The sequence below is a fragment of the Eptesicus fuscus genome, chromosome 25 (genome assembly GCF_027574615.1).
Source record: "Eptesicus fuscus isolate TK198812 chromosome 25, DD_ASM_mEF_20220401, whole genome shotgun sequence".
Taxonomy (NCBI): domain Eukaryota; kingdom Metazoa; phylum Chordata; class Mammalia; order Chiroptera; family Vespertilionidae; genus Eptesicus; species Eptesicus fuscus.
The window spans coordinates 2,377,119-2,396,657 of record NC_072497.1 but is presented as its reverse complement, the minus strand read 5'-3'; the positions used below and the strand labels follow the sequence as shown (position 1 = coordinate 2,396,657).

General features: G+C 58.8%; 1 protein-coding gene across 2 annotated transcripts; it reads left to right on the top strand.

The window, feature by feature from the left end:
* The first annotated feature begins 745 nt into the window (after positions 1–745).
* Positions 746–15,297, top strand: FES (FES proto-oncogene, tyrosine kinase). 2 transcript variants are annotated; one of them, XM_054713263.1, is made up of 19 exons: positions 746–794; positions 1,319–1,537; positions 1,722–1,895; positions 5,065–5,161; positions 5,509–5,692; positions 6,639–6,776; positions 6,853–6,972; positions 7,083–7,205; positions 8,257–8,443; positions 8,566–8,649; positions 9,127–9,336; positions 10,719–10,841; positions 11,200–11,253; positions 12,606–12,724; positions 13,062–13,156; positions 13,259–13,382; positions 13,963–14,120; positions 14,231–14,353; positions 14,975–15,297. In XM_054713263.1, the coding sequence occupies exons 2-19, from the start codon at positions 1,328–1,330 to the stop codon at positions 15,115–15,117; spliced, it is 2,466 nt and encodes an 821-aa protein (XP_054569238.1). In that variant the 5' UTR covers positions 746–794; positions 1,319–1,327; the 3' UTR covers positions 15,118–15,297. The 2 variants fall into 2 exon arrangements, with proteins under 2 accessions (XP_054569238.1, XP_054569237.1); XM_054713262.1 differs by having other exon boundaries at positions 756–798.
* Positions 15,298–19,539: the final 4,242 nt, after the last annotated feature.

Sequence of the window (19,539 nt, the reverse complement as noted above, 5' to 3'; positions counted from 1 at the left end):
AAGGCCTGTCTGCTGAGGGGTTCCAGGGCCTCCGTCAGGGAGCAGAGGGGTCTCGGAGGAGACAGCAGCTGGAGACCAGCCCCTGGGGTGGGACAAGCTGAGCACCCCCTCCCACAGGCCTGGGGTCCAGCCGGGGGTGCCCCGGTGCTCAGGGTCTCCCTTGGCTGGAGGAAGTGGCCTGGGGCCTCCGGTGGACCCAGCTGGGTAAACTCTATCCACTCCCCACCCCCACCCTACAGGTCTCCCCGGGGCAGGAAGCTCCTGCCGGGGGCAGCGGAGTGGGGATAGGTCCCTCAGGACCTGTGCCTGGCAAGCAGGCCTCTCCTTGGTAGACTTACTGGGAAGTTTTACGTAAATGGAGCCTGCCCCTGGGTGCCCCTTGGGGAATGCTGGGGTGCCCCTGGGCTGCTGCTGGGACTGCCCACCTGCCACGGGGCTCCCGGCTCAGAGGCCCAGCACCTGCCCGCAGCCTCTCGCAGTGCCCGCCCCCTCCTAGGCACCCTGGGGCCACTCTCCGTCCCCACCCCAGGCCCTGGGGATTGCTGGCCCAGGCCGCCCTCTGCAGGGCTATTCTTCCCCGGCCCCTCCTCCCTTCCGTTTCCGCGGCTGGAGCTGGGGCTGGGCCGGAGGGCCTGGCAGGCATGGGGGCTACTGCCCGCCCCTTCCCCTCAGCGGCCCGCCCCGGGGCCTGAGCCAACTGAAACCGCGGGAGGAGGAAGCACCGAATCAGGAACTGGCCAGTTGGCCGGGCCTAAGTCAGCCCTCTGCGCCCCCCGGGAGCAGCTGCCCAAGCCGTGAGTGAGTGGTAACGCCTAGCCAAGGCCCAGGAGGCAGGCAGATGGGGGAGGGGGTGGCCCAGGAGCAGGGGCTGGGGCTCAGCAGGCAGGCGAGAGACTCAGGACCGGGTGGGGCAGGAGTGGCTGCAGGGGCAGGGCCCAGGCTGGGGCTACCTGGGGCACCTGTTGGGGAGACCTTGGCCCTGCCAAGGGCCCAGGGTGCATGCGCCCCTGGAACGGGTGCTGGGTGGAAGCCCAGGGAGGAGATCCCTCCTGGTGGCTCTGTCCCGGGACTGGGGAGCGGACCCCTGGCCCCAGGCCTAGGCCCGGTGCACGGGAAGCAGTGAGAGTCCGTCCCAAACCAGGTGGCGTTGGTACCTGTACCTGTGACGGCCCATCAGCAGGACAGGCCCCCACCTTCCTCCCCCCCTCCCGCCTTCCTGCAACTTCTCTTGGTCCTCAGCCCCCCAGGCCTCCCTGCCCTACTCCTCCGCCTCCAGCAGCTGCCTCCCCCACCCACCGCCTCCTTCCTCTGTCCCCAGAACAGCGCCATGGGCTTCTCGTCGGAGCTGTGCAGCCCGCAGGGCCACGGGGCCGTGCAGCAGATGCAGGAGGCCGAGCTGCGGCTGCTGGAGGGCATGCGGAAGTGGATGGCCCAGCGGGTCAAGAGTGACCGGGAGTACGCGGGGCTGCTGCACCACATGTCCCCGCAGGACGGCGGTGGCCAGAGCCGGGCTGGCTCCGACAGCCCCATCAGCCAGGTGGGCTTCAGCGGGGCCGCGGGCCTCCTCGCCCCCTTCCCGCCCTCACCCGCCCGAGGAATTCCTGTGGGTCCCAGGGTTATCTGCGTGCCCCTTCCTTTCCCGAATGCCCCTGGGGGGGGGGAGGGTTAGAGAGGGGGGCGGTCCCAGGCTCCGCAGCCACCGTCCCCTCCCCGCCCTGCAGTCCTGGGCAGAGATCACCAGCCAGACGGAGGGCCTGAGCCGGTTGCTGAGGCAGCACGCGGAAGATCTGAACTCGGGGCCCCTGAGCAAGCTGAGCCTGCTTATCGGGGTGCGCCAGCAGCTGCGCAAGACGTACAGCGAGCAGTGGCAGCAGCTGCAGCAGGAGCTCACCAAGGTGGGTGGGTGGGTGTCCTGGGCCGTCACCTGGGCCTTTCGGCCTGTGCTCGGAGCTGAAAGGGCTGGCTTTGCACAAGAGCCGCTGGATTCACAGGGAAGTGGAAGTCCTGACCGCAGGCCTGCGCCCCGCAGCTTCCTTTCCCGCCGGGTGGGCTGCCCTACAGCAGGGCCTGCCCTGTGCCTTTTCCGTCACTCTGTGCGTCCGGGCAGAGTGCTGGGAGTTCAAGGACGAGGGGTCCCGCCATTGCCTGGGGAGCGCAGGACACCAGCTGGCTCTGGGGCAGAGAGACAGAGAGAGGAATGAGGGCTGGCCTGTCTGTCCTTGCCCCGGGGGGACTCCTCCCAGGGCCCAAGAGACACCACAAGGTGAACACAGAGGTTAAAGACTGGGCTGTGGCCCTAATCGGTTTGGCTCAGTGGATAGAGCGTCGGCCTGCGGACTGAAAGGGTCCCAGGTTCGATTCCGGTCAAGGGCATGTACCTTGATTGCGGGCACATCCCCAGTAGGGGGTGTGCAGGAGGCAGCTGATGGATGTTTCTCTCTCATCGATGTTTCTAACTCTCTATCCTCCCTTCCTCTGTAAAAAACCAATAAAATGTATTAAAAAAAAAAAAAGGGCTGTGAAGTCAGCCTGCCTGCATTTGAATCCGGCCCAGCTCCTCCATCTATTGATCTCCCAGCGCCTGGTGCTGTTGATCGGGGTGTTTCAGTCTTGTAATTCAGCGGTTTTCAACAGGTGTGCTGCGGCCCACTGGTGCGCCACAAGGATTTTTTAAAAATACATTTTTATCGATTTCAGAGAAGAAGGGGGAGAGAGAGAGAGAGAGAGAGAAACATCAATGATGAGAGAGAATCATGGATCAGCTGCCTCCTGCACGCCCCCTACTGGGGATCAAGCCCGCAACCTGAGCATGTGCCCTTGACCGGAATCGAACCCGGGACCCTTCTGTCCACAGGCCGACGCTCTATCCACTGAGCCACACCAGCTAGGGTGCCACAAGAATTTTTAAAACCTGCAATACCTGACTGTTTAGTCAGGGGCACTGACCTCTTTTCCCTTAGATTGTCAAGTAAAAAAAAATGACAACAGCCAACACAACAACAGCTATCCAGCGTGAATGCCCTGTCTTGAACCATAAATAGATAAGTCATATAATGGAGTGCGTCTTGCTGGTCATGTCACATAATAAGGTTGTGTCTGACTGGTTAATTCTTGGTACCAGAAATCCTTATATACAAGTATAGACACCTGATTTTTTTTTCTTCTTTTTTTTTGGCACCTGATTTTTTTTAAAAGTCACCTTGGAGCAAAGGGGTAGGTAATTACTTTTTAAAATCCTCACCCGAGGATATTTTTCCATTCATTTTTAGAGAGAGTAGAAGAGAGAAGGAAAGAGAGAGAAACATCAATGAGATTGAAATACATCGATTGGTTGCCTCTGGCACATGCCCCACCCAGGGCCAGGGAGGAGCCTATCACGGAGGTATATGCGCTTGACTGAAATCGAACCCAGGACCCTTCAGTCCGCAGGCCGACACTCTATTCACTGAGCCAAACCAGCTAGGGCAGTACTTACTATTTTTATTAGTAGTAGTAGTATTTTGTAAGTCAATCAAAATCACCCCTCTTTCTTTTGTCACACTGGCAAAAGTATTTTTTTTTCGGTGTGCCGCAGAATTTTGGTGATTAGTGTATGTGTGCCACGAGATGAAAAAGGTTGAAATTGCTGTTCTGGTTCAATGTACCGGTCAGGTCCCTGTACCACCCGCTTCTACCAGCGCAAAAGCCGGCCTTGCTGTAGACCCACAGCGGCCCCTGGTGGCCAGTGTCAACCCACTCTTCTCTCTCCCCGAAAGCTTATCTTAAAAACAGGGTTAGCCATCCCTGGCTGGTTTGGCTCAATGGATAGAGCATCAGCCTGCAGACTGAAGGGTCCCGGGTTCGATTCCAGTCAAGGGCTCATGCCCGGGATCGAAGACTTGATCCCTGGTAGGGGGTGTGCAGGAGGCAGCTGATCAAGGATTCTCTCTCATCATTGATGTTTCTATCTCTCTCCCTCTCCCTTCTTCTCTGAAATCAATAAAAATACATTAAAAATAATAAAATAAAATGTTCACCAGCTGGCCCTCGAAGGAAAAGGCTCAGTTACAGATGGGGAAACTGAGGCTCAGAGAGGCCGGGACTGGCCCGACAGCATCCCAGTATCTTGCAGGGGAATTGGGATGAGAACTCTGGTCTTGACCATCTAGTTTTCCTGCCACCTTGCAGGACTCTGTGCAAAATGAAAATGTGGGGCCCTGTCCAAGAATTATTATTTTTTTCCCCAAGGAAGTCATTTTATTCTCATGAAATATAATAAAACTATTTAAGCTGTGCTATTTTGTTATGGCAGCCTGAGCTAAGTCATTCACCCTGCCAGACTCCTTTATTTATGGTGATTTTTTTTCTTTTTTTAGCATTTTTATAGGAATTTGTTTTTTTTTAATCTTTATTGTTGAAAGTATTACATATATCCCCTCTTCCCCCCCAATTGACCCCTTCCAGCTCACCCCCTGCCCCAGGCCCTCATCACCCTATTGTCTGTGTCCATGGGTTATGCATATATGCTTTCCAGGTCTTGTCAAAGAATTATTATTCTTTTTATATATTTTATTTATTTTTTAAAATACATTTTATTGATTTCTCACAGAGAGGAAGGGAGAGAGATAGAGAGTTAGAAACATCGATCAGCTGCCTCCTACACACCCCCTACTGGGGATGTGCCCGCAACCAAGGTACATGCCCTTGACCGGAATCGAACCCGGGACCCCTCAGTCCGCAGGCCGACGCTCTAGCCACTGAGCCACACTGGTTTCGGCTGTCTTGTCAAAGAATTACTGATCATTTCAGGATGGCATCAGCAGAGCACGTTCCCCAGTGTGGACCTCTGTGTGCCTGCAGCTGGGCCTGCTGCCACCAGATACCCCTCTGGGCCGAGGAGGGGCGGTTGTAACCTCCCTGGTCCCCTCCCTGCCTCCCCAGGGGCTGTCCTCAGCCCGGCTCCTCTGCCGTCGCCTCAGCCTCAGAGGGCAGGCCCCCCGAGGCCCGTCAGCGCCTCCTGGGGGCTGGCCTTGGACTTGCTGCCTTTGGGAGCTGCCGGCCACACCGCCTCTTCTCTCCCCGCAGACCCACAGCCAGGACATTGAGAAGCTGAAGAGCCAGTACCGAGTCCTGGCGCGGGACAGCGCCCAGGCCCGGCGCAAATACCAGGAGGCCAGCAAAGGTGTGTGGCTTCCCTCGGACCCGTCCACAGGTGCCCGGGGAGCCGGGGGGGGGGGGGGGGGGCTGCCCGGGCCTCTGTCCTGTCACCCACACCCCCAAATACCAGGAGGCCAGCAAAGGTGTGTGGCTTCCCTCGGACCCGCCCACAGGTGCCCGGGGAGCCGGGGGGGGGGGGCGGGGGGCGCTGCCCGGGCCTCTGTGCTGTCACCCACACCCCCAAATACCAGGAGGCCAGCAAAGGTGTGTGGCTTCCCTCGGACCCGCCCACAGGTGCCCGGGGAGCGGGGCGGGGGGCGCTGCCCGGGCCTCTGTGCTGTCACCCACACCCCCTTCCCCTTAACCTGGCAGACAAGGACCGCGACAAGGCCAAGGACAAGTACGTGCGCAGCCTGTGGAAGCTCTTCGCGCACCACAACCGCTACGTGCTGGGCGTGCGGGCGGCGCAGCTGCACCACCAGCACCACCACCAGCTCCTGCTGCCCGGCCTGCTCCAGTCGCTGCAGGACCTGCACCAGGAGATGGCGAGCATCCTGTGAGTCCCGGCCCCGCCCCGCCCGGCCCGCCCCCTCGCCCCGCCGCCGTGCCCAGGGGCAGGGCCCAGAGAAGTCCGTCCTGGAACAGTGAGGGCCGTAGAGTCACGTGGGTCAGGCCTTGGGCTGAGGGTTGGAGCCGTTCAGTTCATATCTGAATGACATTATCCCAGGGCCCCTTATTCCAGGGCTTGTTATATATATATATATATTTTTTTTTTAATATATTTTATTGACTTTTTATAGAGAGGAAGAGAGAGAGAGAGAGTTAGAAACATCGATGAGAGAGAAACATCGATCAGCTGCCTCCCGCACACCCCCCACTGGGGAGTGAGTCTGTAACCCGGGCAGGTGCCCTTGATTGGAATCGAACCCAGGACCCTTGAGTCCGCAGGCCGACGCTCTATCCACTGAGCAACACGGGCTAGGACTGTAGCTCACTTTTTAAAAAATATATATATTTTATTGATTTTTTACAGAGAGAAGGGAAGGGAGAGGGATAGAGAGTTAGAAACATCGATGAGAGAAACATCCATCAGCTGCCTCCCGCACACCCCCCACTTGGGATGTGCCCGCAACCAACGTACATGCCATTGACCGGAATCAAACCCGGGACCCTTCAGTCCGCAGGCCGACGCTCTATCCACTGAGCCACACCGGCTAGGGCTGTGGCTCACTTTTAACCAGCACGTTCATCGTGTGTACCGCACACCGAGCACAAGCTCACTGGGCCCTCATCCCCGCTCCCAGCACCCCCCTTACCCACAGACAGGGAGCGGAGGTCAGGAGGCGGTCAGTAGTTTGCCTTGTGGACTGGTCGTCTGGCTGGTAAATGAGGAGGTGGGGGGCTCAACCCCACCGCTGACTCCCAACCCAGAGCCGAGCCCCCCGCTTCCCGGCCTTGCCCAGGCCCGAGGCCCGGCTGACCCGGGTCCCGTCGGGGGGCAGGAAGGAGATCCTGCAGGAGTACCTGGAGATTAGCAGCCTGGTGCAGGAAGAGGTGGTGGCCATTCACCAGGAGATGGCCGCAGCCGCTGCCCGCATCCAGCCCGAGGCCGAGTACCAGGGCTTCCTGCAGCAGCACGGGTAAGCCCCTCGCCCCTGCCCCGCACCGCCCCGGAGCGGCTGGCCTGTTCCCTGACGGGGCCCTGTCCCCCCGCAGGTCCCCCCCGGATGTCCCCCCCTGCGTCACCTTTGATGAGTCGCTGCTGGAGGAGGGCGAAGCCCTGGAGCCGGGCGAGCTGCAGCTGAACGAGCTGACGGTGGAGAGCGTGCAGCACGCGTGGGTGGCCGGCACGGGGCGGGCGCTGTCCACACCGCCGGGGCGGCTTGCCTGGCCCTGCAGGGTGCGTCTGGGGGGCGGCTCCAACCCTGGCCTTCCTTCCGGCACAGGCTAACGTCAGTGACCGAGGAGCTGGCTGTGGCCACCCACAGGGTGCTCGGCCGGCAGGAGGCGGTCACTCAGCTGCAGCGCGAGCTCCGGCACGAGGAGCAGGCCATCCACCCGCGACAGCGGTGAGTGCTCCCACCTACAGCAGCTCCCCCCCACCCTCCCGCTGCTGCTGCAGGCTGAGCCCTCTCCCCCCCGCCCCCCTGCCTGCTGCAGGGTTTACCTGCTGAGCAAGAGGCAGGTGCTGCAGGCTGAGCCCCCTCTCCCCGCCCCCGCCCCCCTGCCTGCTGCAGGGTTTACCTGCTGAGCAAGAGGCAGGTGCTGCCGGCTGAGCCCTCCCCCCACCCCGTCCCCCTGCCTGCTGCAGGGTTTACCTGCTGAGCAAGAGGCAGGTGCTGCAGGCTGAGCCCCCTCTCCCCACCCCCCCTGCCTGCTGCAGGGTTTACCTGCTGAGCAAGAGGCAGGTGCTGCAGGCTGAGCCCCCTCTCCCCCCACCCCCCCCCCTGCCTGCTGCAGGGTTTACCTGCTGAGCAAGAGGCAGGTGCTGCAGGCTGAGCCCTCTCCCCCCGCCCCCCTGCCTGCTGCAGGGTTTACCTGCTGAGCAAGAGGCAGGTCTGCAGGCTGAGCCCCCTCTCCCCCCGCCCCCCTGCCTGCTGCAGGGTTTACCTGCTGAGCAAGAGGCAGGTGCTGCAGGCTGAGCCCTCTCCCCCCCCCTCCCCCCTGCCTGCTGCAGGGTTTACCTGCTGAGCAAGAGGCAGGTGCTGCAGGCTGAGCCCTCCCCCCCCCCCGCCCCCCTGCCTGCTGCAGGGTTTACCTGCTGAGCAAGAGGCAGGTGCTGCAGGCTGAGCCCTCTCCCCCCCCGCCCCCCTGCCTGCTGCAGGGTTTACCTGCTGAGCAAGAGGCAGGTGCTGCAGGCTGAGCCCCCTCTCCCCGCCCCCCCTGCCTGCTGCAGGGTTTACCTGCTGAGCAAGAGGCAGGTGCTGCAGGCTGAGCCCTCTCCCCCCACCCCCCTGCCTGCTGCAGGGTTTACCTGCTGAGCAAGAGGCAGGTGCTGCAGGCTGAGCCCCCTCCCCCCGCCCCCCCCGCCCCCCTGCCTGCTGCAGGGTTTACCTGCTGAGCAAGAGGCAGGTGCTGCAGGCTGAGCCCCCTCTCCCCCCGCCCCCCTGCCTGCTGCAGGGTTTACCTGCTGAGCAAGAGGCAGGTGCTGCAGGAGGAGCTGCAGGCGCTGCAGGTGGCGCTGTGCGGCCAGGCCAAGCTGCAGGCCCAGCAGGAGCTGCTGCAGGCCAAGCTGGAGCGCCTGGGCCCCGGCGAGCCCCCGCCCGTGCCCCTGCTGCAGGATGACCGCCACTCCACGTCGTCCTCGGTGAGCGCCCCCCCACCCCCACCCACGGGGCCACCCCGCCGGCCTGCCCAGGCCGAGCTCCTCATTCTCGCCCTCCCCCTCCCCAAGCCTGGCCACCCGCTGACGTCTGTCCCTGGCCTCAGGAGCCGGAGCGGGAAGGCGGACGGACGCCCACCCTGGAGATCCTGAAGAGCCACATCTCAGGAATCTTTCGCCCCAAGTTCTCGGTGAGTGAGGGAGGCCTGGCCGGGCCCGCGCCTCTGCCCGCCCCTTCTCCAAGGGGGTGGGCCGGCCAGGATCTCAGAGATGCCCCCCTCAGCCCCTCCCACATGGCCTCTGGGTGGCCCAAGTAGAGAGAAGGCTCTGTCCAGGCTACTTTTATTGGGTGTCCGGGCGTAGGTGTCCCCAGGTCCTGCCAACCCCTCTCCCCTTCCTTCTGCAGCCACCGGCTGGGGGGACCTGCAGCCTTCCTGCTCTGGGAGGCGGGGGTGGCGGGGGGGGGCTGTGGCCTGGTGGGAAAGGCAAAAGCATGCATGGTATGGGGTCAGCCAGCTCTGCCTGGAGCCCTGGGGCGTGTGGACGGCTCTGCCCGCTCCTGGGCTGGTTTGGGAAGACAGAGGGGCACGAGAGACAGATGCCCTGCTGACCCCCAGCTGGCCTCGCGGTCACCCCGCCCCCCTCGCTCCTCCCCTGCCCCTCCCCAGCTCCCCCCGCCACTGCAGCTGGTCCCTGAGGTGCAGAAGCCCCTGCACGAGCAGCTGTGGTACCACGGGGCCATCCCGCGGGCGGAGGCGGCCGAGCTGCTGACGCAGTCCGGGGACTTCCTGGTGCGGGAGAGCCAGGGCCAGCAGGACTGCGTGCTGTCGGTGCTGTGGGAGGGCCAGACCCGGCACTTCATCATCCAGTCCGCCGACGTGAGTGCCCGGGGCCTGGCCTCGCCAGGGGGGGAGGGGTGCCTGCCTGGCAGAGCGGCCCGGGCCACAGAGACCCCCCCAGTTCCTGCCACCAGACAGGCGTAACCCTACCAGACCTGAGGCCCTGAACCTAACTGTCCCCTCTCCCTGGGCTCCTGAGCATTAAAGAGAAAAAAATCAACACGATATAGAAAAACGTTAGCTACATGCAAACAAGTGGTTAGAATAGGATGGAACTGGGAGACATTGTAGAAAACAGGTCTACCTTTCATCCAGCGCCAACATTCCACCTCAGAGTCTGAATCAACCAAAGTATCGATCCCCTGTTGGACTGAGATCAGCCTAGACCTACTTGGCTTTCCTGTTGAAGTGCTCGGTTCATCAGCCGCTCGTTCGTTTCATTGTGAATTTTCAGAACTATTTCATATCAAACCACACAAAGTCAATTCAAACCCATGGGGGCAGACATGTGCAATGGCTAACCATGAGGTTTGACCGCGATTGGTTGGTTATTTTTAGTTTGTGACGCATTTTTTTCACGTACTAGGCAAAGTACCGAAAATTAGGTACAGGGGTATAGCGGCAGATTCGGAAATTACCGAAAAATCAGTACAGCGGGCTGGTGGGGTTAAGCCTTCAGTGCGGGTTCTCCGAGCAGGCATATTCAGCGCCATAAGGTTATGCCTTCCTTTCTTCCTGCCTTCCTCCCTCCCTTCCTTCCCTCCTTCCTTCCTTCCTTCCTTCCTTCCTTCCTTCCTTCCTTCCTTCCCTCCTTCCTTCCTTCCTTCCTTCCTTCCTTCCTTCCTTCCTTCCTTCCCTCCTTCCTCCTTCCTTCCTTCCCTCCTTCCCTCCCTCCCTCCTTCCTTCCGTCCTTCCCTCCTTCCTTCCTTCCCTCCTTCCTTCCTTCCCTCCTTCCTTCCTTCCTTCCTTCCTTCCTTCCTTCCCTCCTTCCTTCCTTCCTTCCTTCCTTCCTTCCTTCCTTCCTTCCTTCCTTCCTTCCTTCCTTCCTTCCTTCCTTTTCATTCTTTTTTTTTTTTTAACATGTTTTCATTGATTTCAGCAAAGAAGGGAGAGGGAGAGAGAGATAGAAACATCCATGATGAGAGAGAGTCATGGATCAGCTGCCTCCTGCACACCCCACACTGGGGATCGAGCCCACAACCCGGGCCTGTGTCCCTGACCGGGAATCGAACCGTGACCTCCTGGTTCATAGGGCAACACTCAACCCCTGAGCCACGCCGGCCGGGCAGGCTATGCCTTCCTGCAGCGTCTCTGCCTCTCCTCCTGGGCAGACCCTGCTGCTCCCCCGCCCCCCCGCCCCCCCAGGGCTCAGGTCCCCTCAGCAGTGGAGGCTGCTGACCCCAGGACCCCCTGCCCCACAGAACCTGTACCGACTGGAAGGCGATGGCTTTCCCAGCATTCCCTTGCTCATCGACCACCTGCTGCGCTCCCAGCAGCCCCTCACCAAGAAGAGCGGTGTTGTGCTGAGCAGGGCTGTGCCCAAGGTAAGCCTGCGCCCCGGCCGCCCCCCCCCCCCCCCCCGCCCGCCGCAGGCCTTGGGGAGCCGGGTTCAGGCCCAGCGGATCAGGGCAGGAGGCCCCTTCCAGGTCCCCGTCTCTGGTCTCCATACGGGGGCGGCCACCTGCTGGATTCGGAAGGTCAAGGCCTCTCCCCTCCACAGGCCGGCGCTCTCCCAGTTAGGGCCCCTCCCCGGTCCCCGAAGTTGTCCGAGCGGGGCTCTGATAGGCTCCAACGCCCAGTTTACAGACTAACAAACCGAGGCACCCAGACAGACAGACGGAGCGTTGGTGGGAGATGCTCAGTGTTCCCTTCACTAGCTTCTGACCGCCCCCCCTTCCCCAGGACAAGTGGGCGCTGAACCACGAGGACCTGGTGCTGGGCGAGCAGATCGGGCGGGTGAGTTGAGTGCCCTGCGGCCTCCTGGATGCCTGCCTTGTCCCACTTCCTTCCGGCCCCGCCCCCCGCCTGTGCGTCACCCTGAGGCCCCCCTCCCAGAGCTCCTCTGCCTCCCTGCCTCTCTGACCCCCAGCTCGTACCCTGCTCCCCGCCCAGCCACCCCCACGCACCATTCTGCAGGAAACGAGGGAAGTCCCTGCGGCTGGCACCCCCATACCCGGCCCTACCCCCCCACACCTCACGGGCCCTGCCTCCCACCCCACCTCACGGGCCCTACCCCCCCACACACCTCACGGGCCCTGCCTCCCCACCCCACCTCACGGGCCCTGCCTCCCCACCCCACCTCACGGGCCCTACCCCCCCACACACCTCTCAGGCCCTGCCTCCCCACCCCGCCTCACGGGCCCTACCCCCCCACCCTACCTCACGGGCCCTACCCCCCCACACACCTCTCAGGCCCTGCCTCCCCACACACCTCACAGGCCCTACCCCCCCACACACCTCACGGGCCCTACCCCCCCACACACCTCACGGGCCCTACCCCCCCACACACCTCTCAGGCCCTGCCTCCCCACACACCTCACGGGCCCTGCCCCCCCACACACCTCACGGGCCCTGCCTCCCCACACACCTCACGGGCCCTGCCTCCCCACACACCTCACGGGCCCTACCCCCCCACACACCTCTCAGGCCCTGCCTCCCCACACACCTCACGGGCCCTGCCTCCCCACACACCTCACAGGCCCTGCCCCCCCACCCCGCCTCCCCAGAGCTCTGGTGTGCAGGGAGACGCACCGTGTTCCTGGGAGCTATCAAATCCCTGCTTAGGAAAGAAGGAAGTTTCCTAAAGATCACAAGGCTTTTCCAACTCAAGGGAAAGTGGCTTTTGCTATTTTTGTTGTGTGTGTTTTTTTTTAATATATTTTTATTGATTTCAGAGAGGAAGGGAGCGGGAGAGAGAGAGAGAAACATTGATGATGAGAGAGAATCATGGACCGGCTGCCTCCTGCACGCCCCCCATTGGGGATGGAGCCCGCACCCTGGGCATGAGCCCTGACCGGGAATCGAACCGTGACCTCCTGGTTCCTAAGGTCGACGCCCAACCACTGAGCCACACCGGCCGGGCGGAAAGTGGCTTTTGGATGGTCCCTGTCACTTCTCTTTAGTGGACGTGTCAGCGGTGACATTCTCTGCCTGTCCCATGTGTACTCCCTCGGTCCCCCAACCGGGGGTAAACGAGAGAGCCGGGACGGGGCGCTGAGCGAAGGGCGGGTGGGGACCGGAAGGGCTGTCCCCGGAGACACGGGGCCTGGGGTCCAGAGAGGATGGGCAGGAACCCAGCACCGTTGCAGGGGAACTTTGGCGAAGTGTTCAGCGGGCGCCTGCGAGTGGACAACACCCTGGTGGCCGTGAAATCCTGTCGAGAGACGCTGCCGCCCGACCTCAAGGCCAAGTTTCTGCAGGAAGCCAGGTAGGGGATGGCCTAGCGGTCCCCGCAGTGGCCCTCGGTGACAGAGAGAGCTTGACTTCCGTGGTGTCATGTCATCCTCACAGACCCCCCCACCAGGGCAGAGGGGTTGAGGCTCAGTGACCTCCCCCCCACCGCCCCGAGGTCACACGTCCAGGCCTCCTGACCTCATAGGCCACGCTCGCTCTTCTGCTGCCCTTTCCCGTCCTCCCTCGGGCTCCCTGGGGTTCCCCGGGCTCCCTGGGGTTCCCTGGGGTCCCTGGGGTTCCCTGGGGTCCCTGGGGCTTGGGTAGGATGTATAAGCCCCCACGGCGGGAGCCTTATCAGCAGTGCCCGCCAGGATCCTGAAGCAGTACAGCCACCCCAACATCGTGCGTCTCATTGGCGTCTGTACCCAGAAACAGCCCATCTACATCGTCATGGAGCTGGTGCAGGGTGAGCGCAGGGCCAGCTCTCCAGGATTGGGGACCCCAGCCCCCTGGGTCCTGGGGGGGGCCCTGCAGGAGGCTCAGCAAGGCTTCCCCCATCCACCCCCAGGGGGCGACTTCTTGACCTTCCTCCGGACGGAGGGAGCCCGGCTGCGGATGAAGACGCTGCTGCAGATGGTGGGGGACGCAGCTGCGGGCATGGAGTACCTGGAGAGCAAGGGCTGCATCCACCGGTGAGCGAGCGAGGAGCGCCCTCCCGCAGCCCAGCCTCCCCTGGGCCCCCTCCTCGCAACTCCCCGAGGTTCCGGCTGTGCTGTCACCCAGCACCCCTCATGCACCAGCAGGTCCGACTCCCGCGCTGGGGTTCGCCTCTCCCACGGACCATGAGTCCCAGGGCAGAGAGCAGTCTTTTATTTATGATTTTTTTATTATTAATTTCATTAATTATTATTTATATAATAAATAAAAGACTGCAGAGAGCAGTCTTTTATTTATTATCTTTTATTATTAATTTCAGAGAGGAAGGGAAAGGGACAGAGAGAGAGAAACATCAATGATGAGAGAGAATCCTCGCTCGCTGCCTCCTGCACGCCCCCCACGGGGCAGCGAGCCCGCCACCCGGGCATGTGCCCTTGACCGGAATCGAACCTGGGACCCTGCAGTCCGCAGGCCGACGCTCTATCCACTGAGCCACACCGGCCAGGGCAGAGAGCAGCCCTTTGTTCAGGGGTGTGTCTGGGGGGGCCCAGGTCAGGCAGGCGACGGGTGCTGCATGGACGGTGGCTGAGGGGGCCCCTTTGCCGCTTCGCCCAGGGACCTGGCTGCTCGGAACTGCCTGGTCACGGAGAAGAACGTGCTGAAGATCAGCGACTTCGGGATGTCCCGGGAGGAAGAGGACGGCATCTACGCCGCCTCGGGGGGCCTCAGGCAAGTCCCCGTGAAGTGGACAGCACCGGAGGCTCTTAACTACGGTAAGCGGGTGGCATTCAGGCCTCCGGTGGCGCCCCCCCCCCCCCCGGGCGCCCCTGCCTCTGACCGATGGACGGGGGCGGCCCTCTCACGCCCCCCGCCCCCTTTGCAGGCCGCTACTCCTCCGAGAGCGATGTATGGAGTTTTGGCATCTTGCTGTGGGAGGCCTTCAGCCTGGGGGCCTCTCCGTACCCCAACCTCAGCAATCAGCAGACTCGCGAGTTCATAGAAAAGGGTAAGGCAACCTGCTGCGTGACAGCAGCCTCACAGGCAAGTTTTTGGGTTGGTTGTTTTTTTTTTTTTTTTTTAAAGATTTTTGTATGATTTTTAGAGAGAGAAGAAGGGAGAGGGAGAGAGAGAGAAACATCAATGATGAGAGAGAATCATGGATCAGCTGCCTCCTGCACGCCTCCTACTGGAGATGGAGCCCGCAACCCAGGCATGCGCCCTGACCAGGAATCGAACGGTGACCTCCTGGTTCATAGGTCGATGCTCAACCACTGAGCCACACCGGCCGGGCCCAAGCTTTTGTCCCTGTGCTGCAGGGGGACTCTCCCGGGTCCCCTCACCTTCCGTCTCACTGGGGCGGAATAAGATCGGTCAGTCCTGTCGCTGCCACTGAGCAGGCACAGCAGGTGAGGCGGAATGACTATGTCCCTTTTACAGAAGGAAAAACTGAGGTCATGCAACCAGCGCACAGTGGGGCTGCGATTAGGACCGCTGTGTCCTTGGGGCTGTTGGTGAGAGAGAGAGGCCCCTCAAGAGCAGGGCGGTTTCCTCCGTTCCCATGGCTCCGTTGCCCCCAGGGGCTGCGAGGGGCACCTCAGACCCCCCTCCTCTGTGCTCGTCCTCACAGGGGGCCGCTTGCCCTGCCCCGAGCTGTGCCCCGACGCCGTGTTCAGACTCATGGAGCAGTGCTGGGCCTACGAGCCGGGCCAGCGGCCCAGCTTCAGCACCATCTACCAGGAGCTGCAGAGCATCCGAAAGCGGCATCGGTGAGGCCGGGCCCGCGGTGTTGTGCCTCCTTCCCAGCTGCAGCCCCCGGTCTGGGGGCTCTCCGGCGTTCTGGACTCCAGCCACCCCGCGCGGCGGGGATGCGGCCCCCTGTCCGCTGCGCATCCATCCGCGCTCCCGCCCAGGGCCCCTCCCCTTCCAAGCAGAAATAATAAACCATTTGTGTCCGTCTAGTGCTCTTGGCATGTGCGCTCCCCCGGAGGGCAGGTCTGAGGAGGAGCCGAGGAAGGAGGACGGGCCGCGTTCGCGGGGCAGCACCCACGTGGTTCGAGGGGCCTGTGCGGACGTCGGAGTGACGTCCAAGCCTGGAAACCCAGACGCAAGTAAAGGCTGGCACCTGAGGCCTGAACGTCAGGAGCTTATCGGTGTGACAGAGCAGCTGACACTGCGGATGTGTGCATCAGTCACATGAGATGCGGGAGAGAGGAGCGGGTCGGGGACAGTTAGAGCTTCCCTCGGAAAAGAAATCGCTTCTCAGAGAGTTTCTCTCTCACACACATGAGCTTACCGAGCTGTGCGGTAGCCGAGCTTTCCCCTCCTCCCTTTAGTCCCCCTGAAATCCACAAAATGATCTGAAACTGAACCAGCAGCACCGGTGAAGGTCCAGCAGAGAAGTATGGACACACTGAAAAGCATAAACAGGAAAGATGTAAAGAACTAAGCAGCCCTGACTGGTTTGGCTTAGTGGATAGAGCATCGGCCTGCGGACTCAAGGGTCCCAGGTTTGATTCCGGTCAAGGGCATGTGCCTTGGTTGCAGGCACATCCCCAGTGGGGAGTGTGCAGGAGGCAGCTGATGGATGTTTCTCTCTCATTGATGTTTCTAACTCTCTATCCCTCTCCCTCTCTGTAAAAAAAATCAATAAAATATTTTTTTTTTTTTTAAAAAAAGAAGAAGAACTAAGCAGAACTTTGAGGCCAAATGGCCATCCCCCAAGACAGTTTAGGAAATAGTTGACATCTCTTTTCAAAGACATGAAAGGCCTAGAGCTTCTTTAAACAAGAGGAAACAAGTTCCAGTGTGACTAAATGGAAGTATTAAGACAAACCCTATCTTCATTGGGAGTGGGAGAAAGCAGAACTGAAGAACTGCTTCTGGATAGGATGTGGTAGGTCTGTGCAGGCCACCACTCCCATTGCAACAAGGAGGAGGAGACAAGATGACAGTCACCATTTTAAAAAATATATATATTTTATTGATTTTTTACAGAGAGGAAGGGAGAGGGATAGAGAGCTAGAAACATCGATCAGCTGCCTCCTGCACACCCCCCACTGGGAATGTGCCCGCAACCAAGGTACATGCCCTTGACCGGAATCGAACCTGGGACCCTTGAGTCCGCAGGCCAAAGCTCTATCCACTGAGCCAAACCGGTTTCGGCAACAATCACCATTTTTTAAAGAGAATGGAGAGTGTTAGGAGAAATAAGACCCAGATGAGCTAAAATGTCAAGGAGGAAAGGGCCCCGCCCAGGTGAACGCTTGATGGGTGGTTACTTACGTCCCTGAGACATTCGATGACCAAAATTGCCCCCGACAGAGAGACTGTCCTGAGGAAAGGAGCAGCGAGCCGTTTCTGTGCTATGGATTGGGCCCAAGAGGAGCCTAAAATGCAAAGCCAGTTTTTCCCACGGAACATGTGCTGGGTTCGGGCCATTGGAAAGGGGCTGGGCTGGGAAGACAAGTCCCACAGCCCTGCAGGATTGAGAGGGGGGATCCTGAAACAACTCCCCCTTAAGAGATTGGCCAGATCTTGAACCTGTGGATTGGGAGGCCAAAGAGCTAACCCTAGAATCTCTGAAGAGCAGATTTTTGAAAGCTGAGAGAGACGGAAACTGGCCAGGCTTTCAACCCCAAATCCAAGAGGGCCACTCCTAAGGGACAGGGACAATCCAGGGGAGGACATCAATGATGAGAATGAATCATTGATTACAAACTCATTGGATGGGTTTCATAAAAAATAAAGGATAAAGTCACACTTCTAGAGAGTGAAGACAGATGTAGTGAACTTGAAGATAGATTAATAGAAGGTATCTAAATTGAAGTAGAGAGAGAGAGAGAGAGAGAGAGAGAGAGAGAGAGAGAGAGAGAGAGAGAGAAACAAGAATGGGGTGGGGAGGAAGCAGCCTAAGGCACAGATGGGACTTCATTATATGAGCGATTGGAGTTCCAGAAGGAGAGAGACTCACAGAGCTATAACTCTGCCCCAACTTAGCTCAGTACTGACTACTGACTACAACAGGAACAAGAAAAATATCTCTAGGTGACTAGCTCCTCTGGGTTGGGAGGTAGGGGTGGGGAAGAAGAAAGGAATAACATAGGCTGAAGTCCCTAACCTTCTTTTTCTTCTTTTAAAAAATATTTTAAATGGATTTCAGAGAGGAAAGGAGAGGGAGAGAGAGATTGAAATATCAGTGATGAGAGAGAATCATTGATCAGCTGCCTTCTGCACACCCCCTATTAGGGATCGAGCCCACAACCCGGGCTTTTGCCCTTGACCAGAATCGAACCTGGGACCCTTAAGCCTGCAAGCCGACGCTCTATCCACTGAGCCAAACCACCTAGGGCTCCCTACCCTTCTTTTACACCCAATATGCAACGTGCAAACAAAAATTATGAAATGTGCGCCCCCCAAAAAAGATAAAGATAAATGGGACCAACACCTAAGAGAAAACATAAACAACAGAAGCAAGACCACAGATGATCTAGATATTGGAGTTGGCAAAGATTTTTAAAAAACTATGATTAATTTGTTAAATGGGGGCGGGGGGAGAGGTGGACAAAATAGATGGAAATATGGAGACTTTTAACAGGGTTGTAATTTACTTAGAAAGAACTGAAGGAGCAGGTAGAACTGAAAAAATGCCATTCCCCAAATTACAAACTCATTGGATGGGTTTCATAAAAAATAAAGGATAAAGTCACACTTCTAGAGATTGAAGACAGATTTAGTGAACTTGAAGACAGATTAATAGAAGGTATCTAAATTGAAGTAGAGAGAGAGAGAGAGAAAAAAAAAAGAATTGGGGGGGAAGCAGCCTAAGGCACAGATGGGACTTCATTATATGAGTGATTGGAGTTCCAGAAGGAGAGAGAGAGAAGTCAGAACCAGAATAAACTGACAACGACTCCCAACAGGAATAAGAAAGACCACTGATACACACAGCAACACTGATGGATCTCAAAGATGTTGAGTCAAGAAGTCAGACATGTCCGAATCTCACTTCTGACACACAAAAGTCAGGCATGAAGGAGTGCATACTTTCAATCCCATTTCATGAAGTTCAAGAACAGGCGAAAGCTAAGCAATGGAGAAGTCACAATAGTGGTTCTGTCTGAGGGGTACTGCTGACGGGAAGTGGGGTGAGCATGGGGGGCACAGCTCCACTGATGTCCTTGCAGACCTGCAGGTCTCTGCCTGGCCTTGTGGGCAAGGCTTGAGCAGTCTGCCTGGAGGCTTGTGTCTGGAGAGAAGGTGCTACAATTACGGGTGGAGCAAGGGGACAGCAGCCATATTCACCAGTTGGTAACAGACCGTGGGAACTGGCCCACTCCTTTTGGGAGGCTGTAGTATGCAGAGTGGTTTCCGTCATATTAGTCCTTATTTTCTTTAATATATATATATTATTGATTTTTTACAGAGAGGAAGGGAGAGGGATAGAGAGCTAGAAACATCGATGAGAGAGAAACATCCATCAGCTGCCTCCTGCACACCCCCCACCAGGGATGTGCCCGCAACCAAGGTACATGCCCTTGGCCGGAATCGAACCCGGGACCCTTCAGTCCGCAGGCCGACGCTCAATCCACTGAGCCAAACCAGCTAGGGCGCATCATTCCTTATTTCCACCCAGGTAACCTCACTGCTGCCAATCTGTCCTAAGGGTAAGAATTCAAAAAGGAGACAAAGGTGGAATTCATGGAGATACTCATTGCAGTAGGATTTATTCTGCTTCAAAATTACAAAACACTGCCCGGCCGGTGTGGCTCCGTGGTTGGGCATTGACCTATGAACCAGAAGGTCACGGTTAGATTCCAGGTCGGGGCTGGATCCCTAGTTGGGGGCGGGGGGCGTGCCAGGAGGCAACCGACCCATGATTTTCTCTCTCATCCCTGATGTTTCTACTCTCTCTCCCTCTTCCTTCCTCTCTGAAATCAATTAAAAAATAATAATTTTTTTAAAAACCCCACAAAACACCAAAATGACAACACCCAGACGCCCAGTAAAAGGAGAATCACATGTTAAAAAAAAAAAAAGAAAGAAAAGAAGAAGCTGAAACCGGTTTGTCTCAGTGGATAGAGCATCGGCCTGCGGACTGAGAGGTCCCAGGTTCGATTCCGGTCAAGGGCATGTACCTTGGTTGCGGGCACATCTCCAGTAGGGGGCGTGCAGGAGGCCGCTGATGGATGTTTC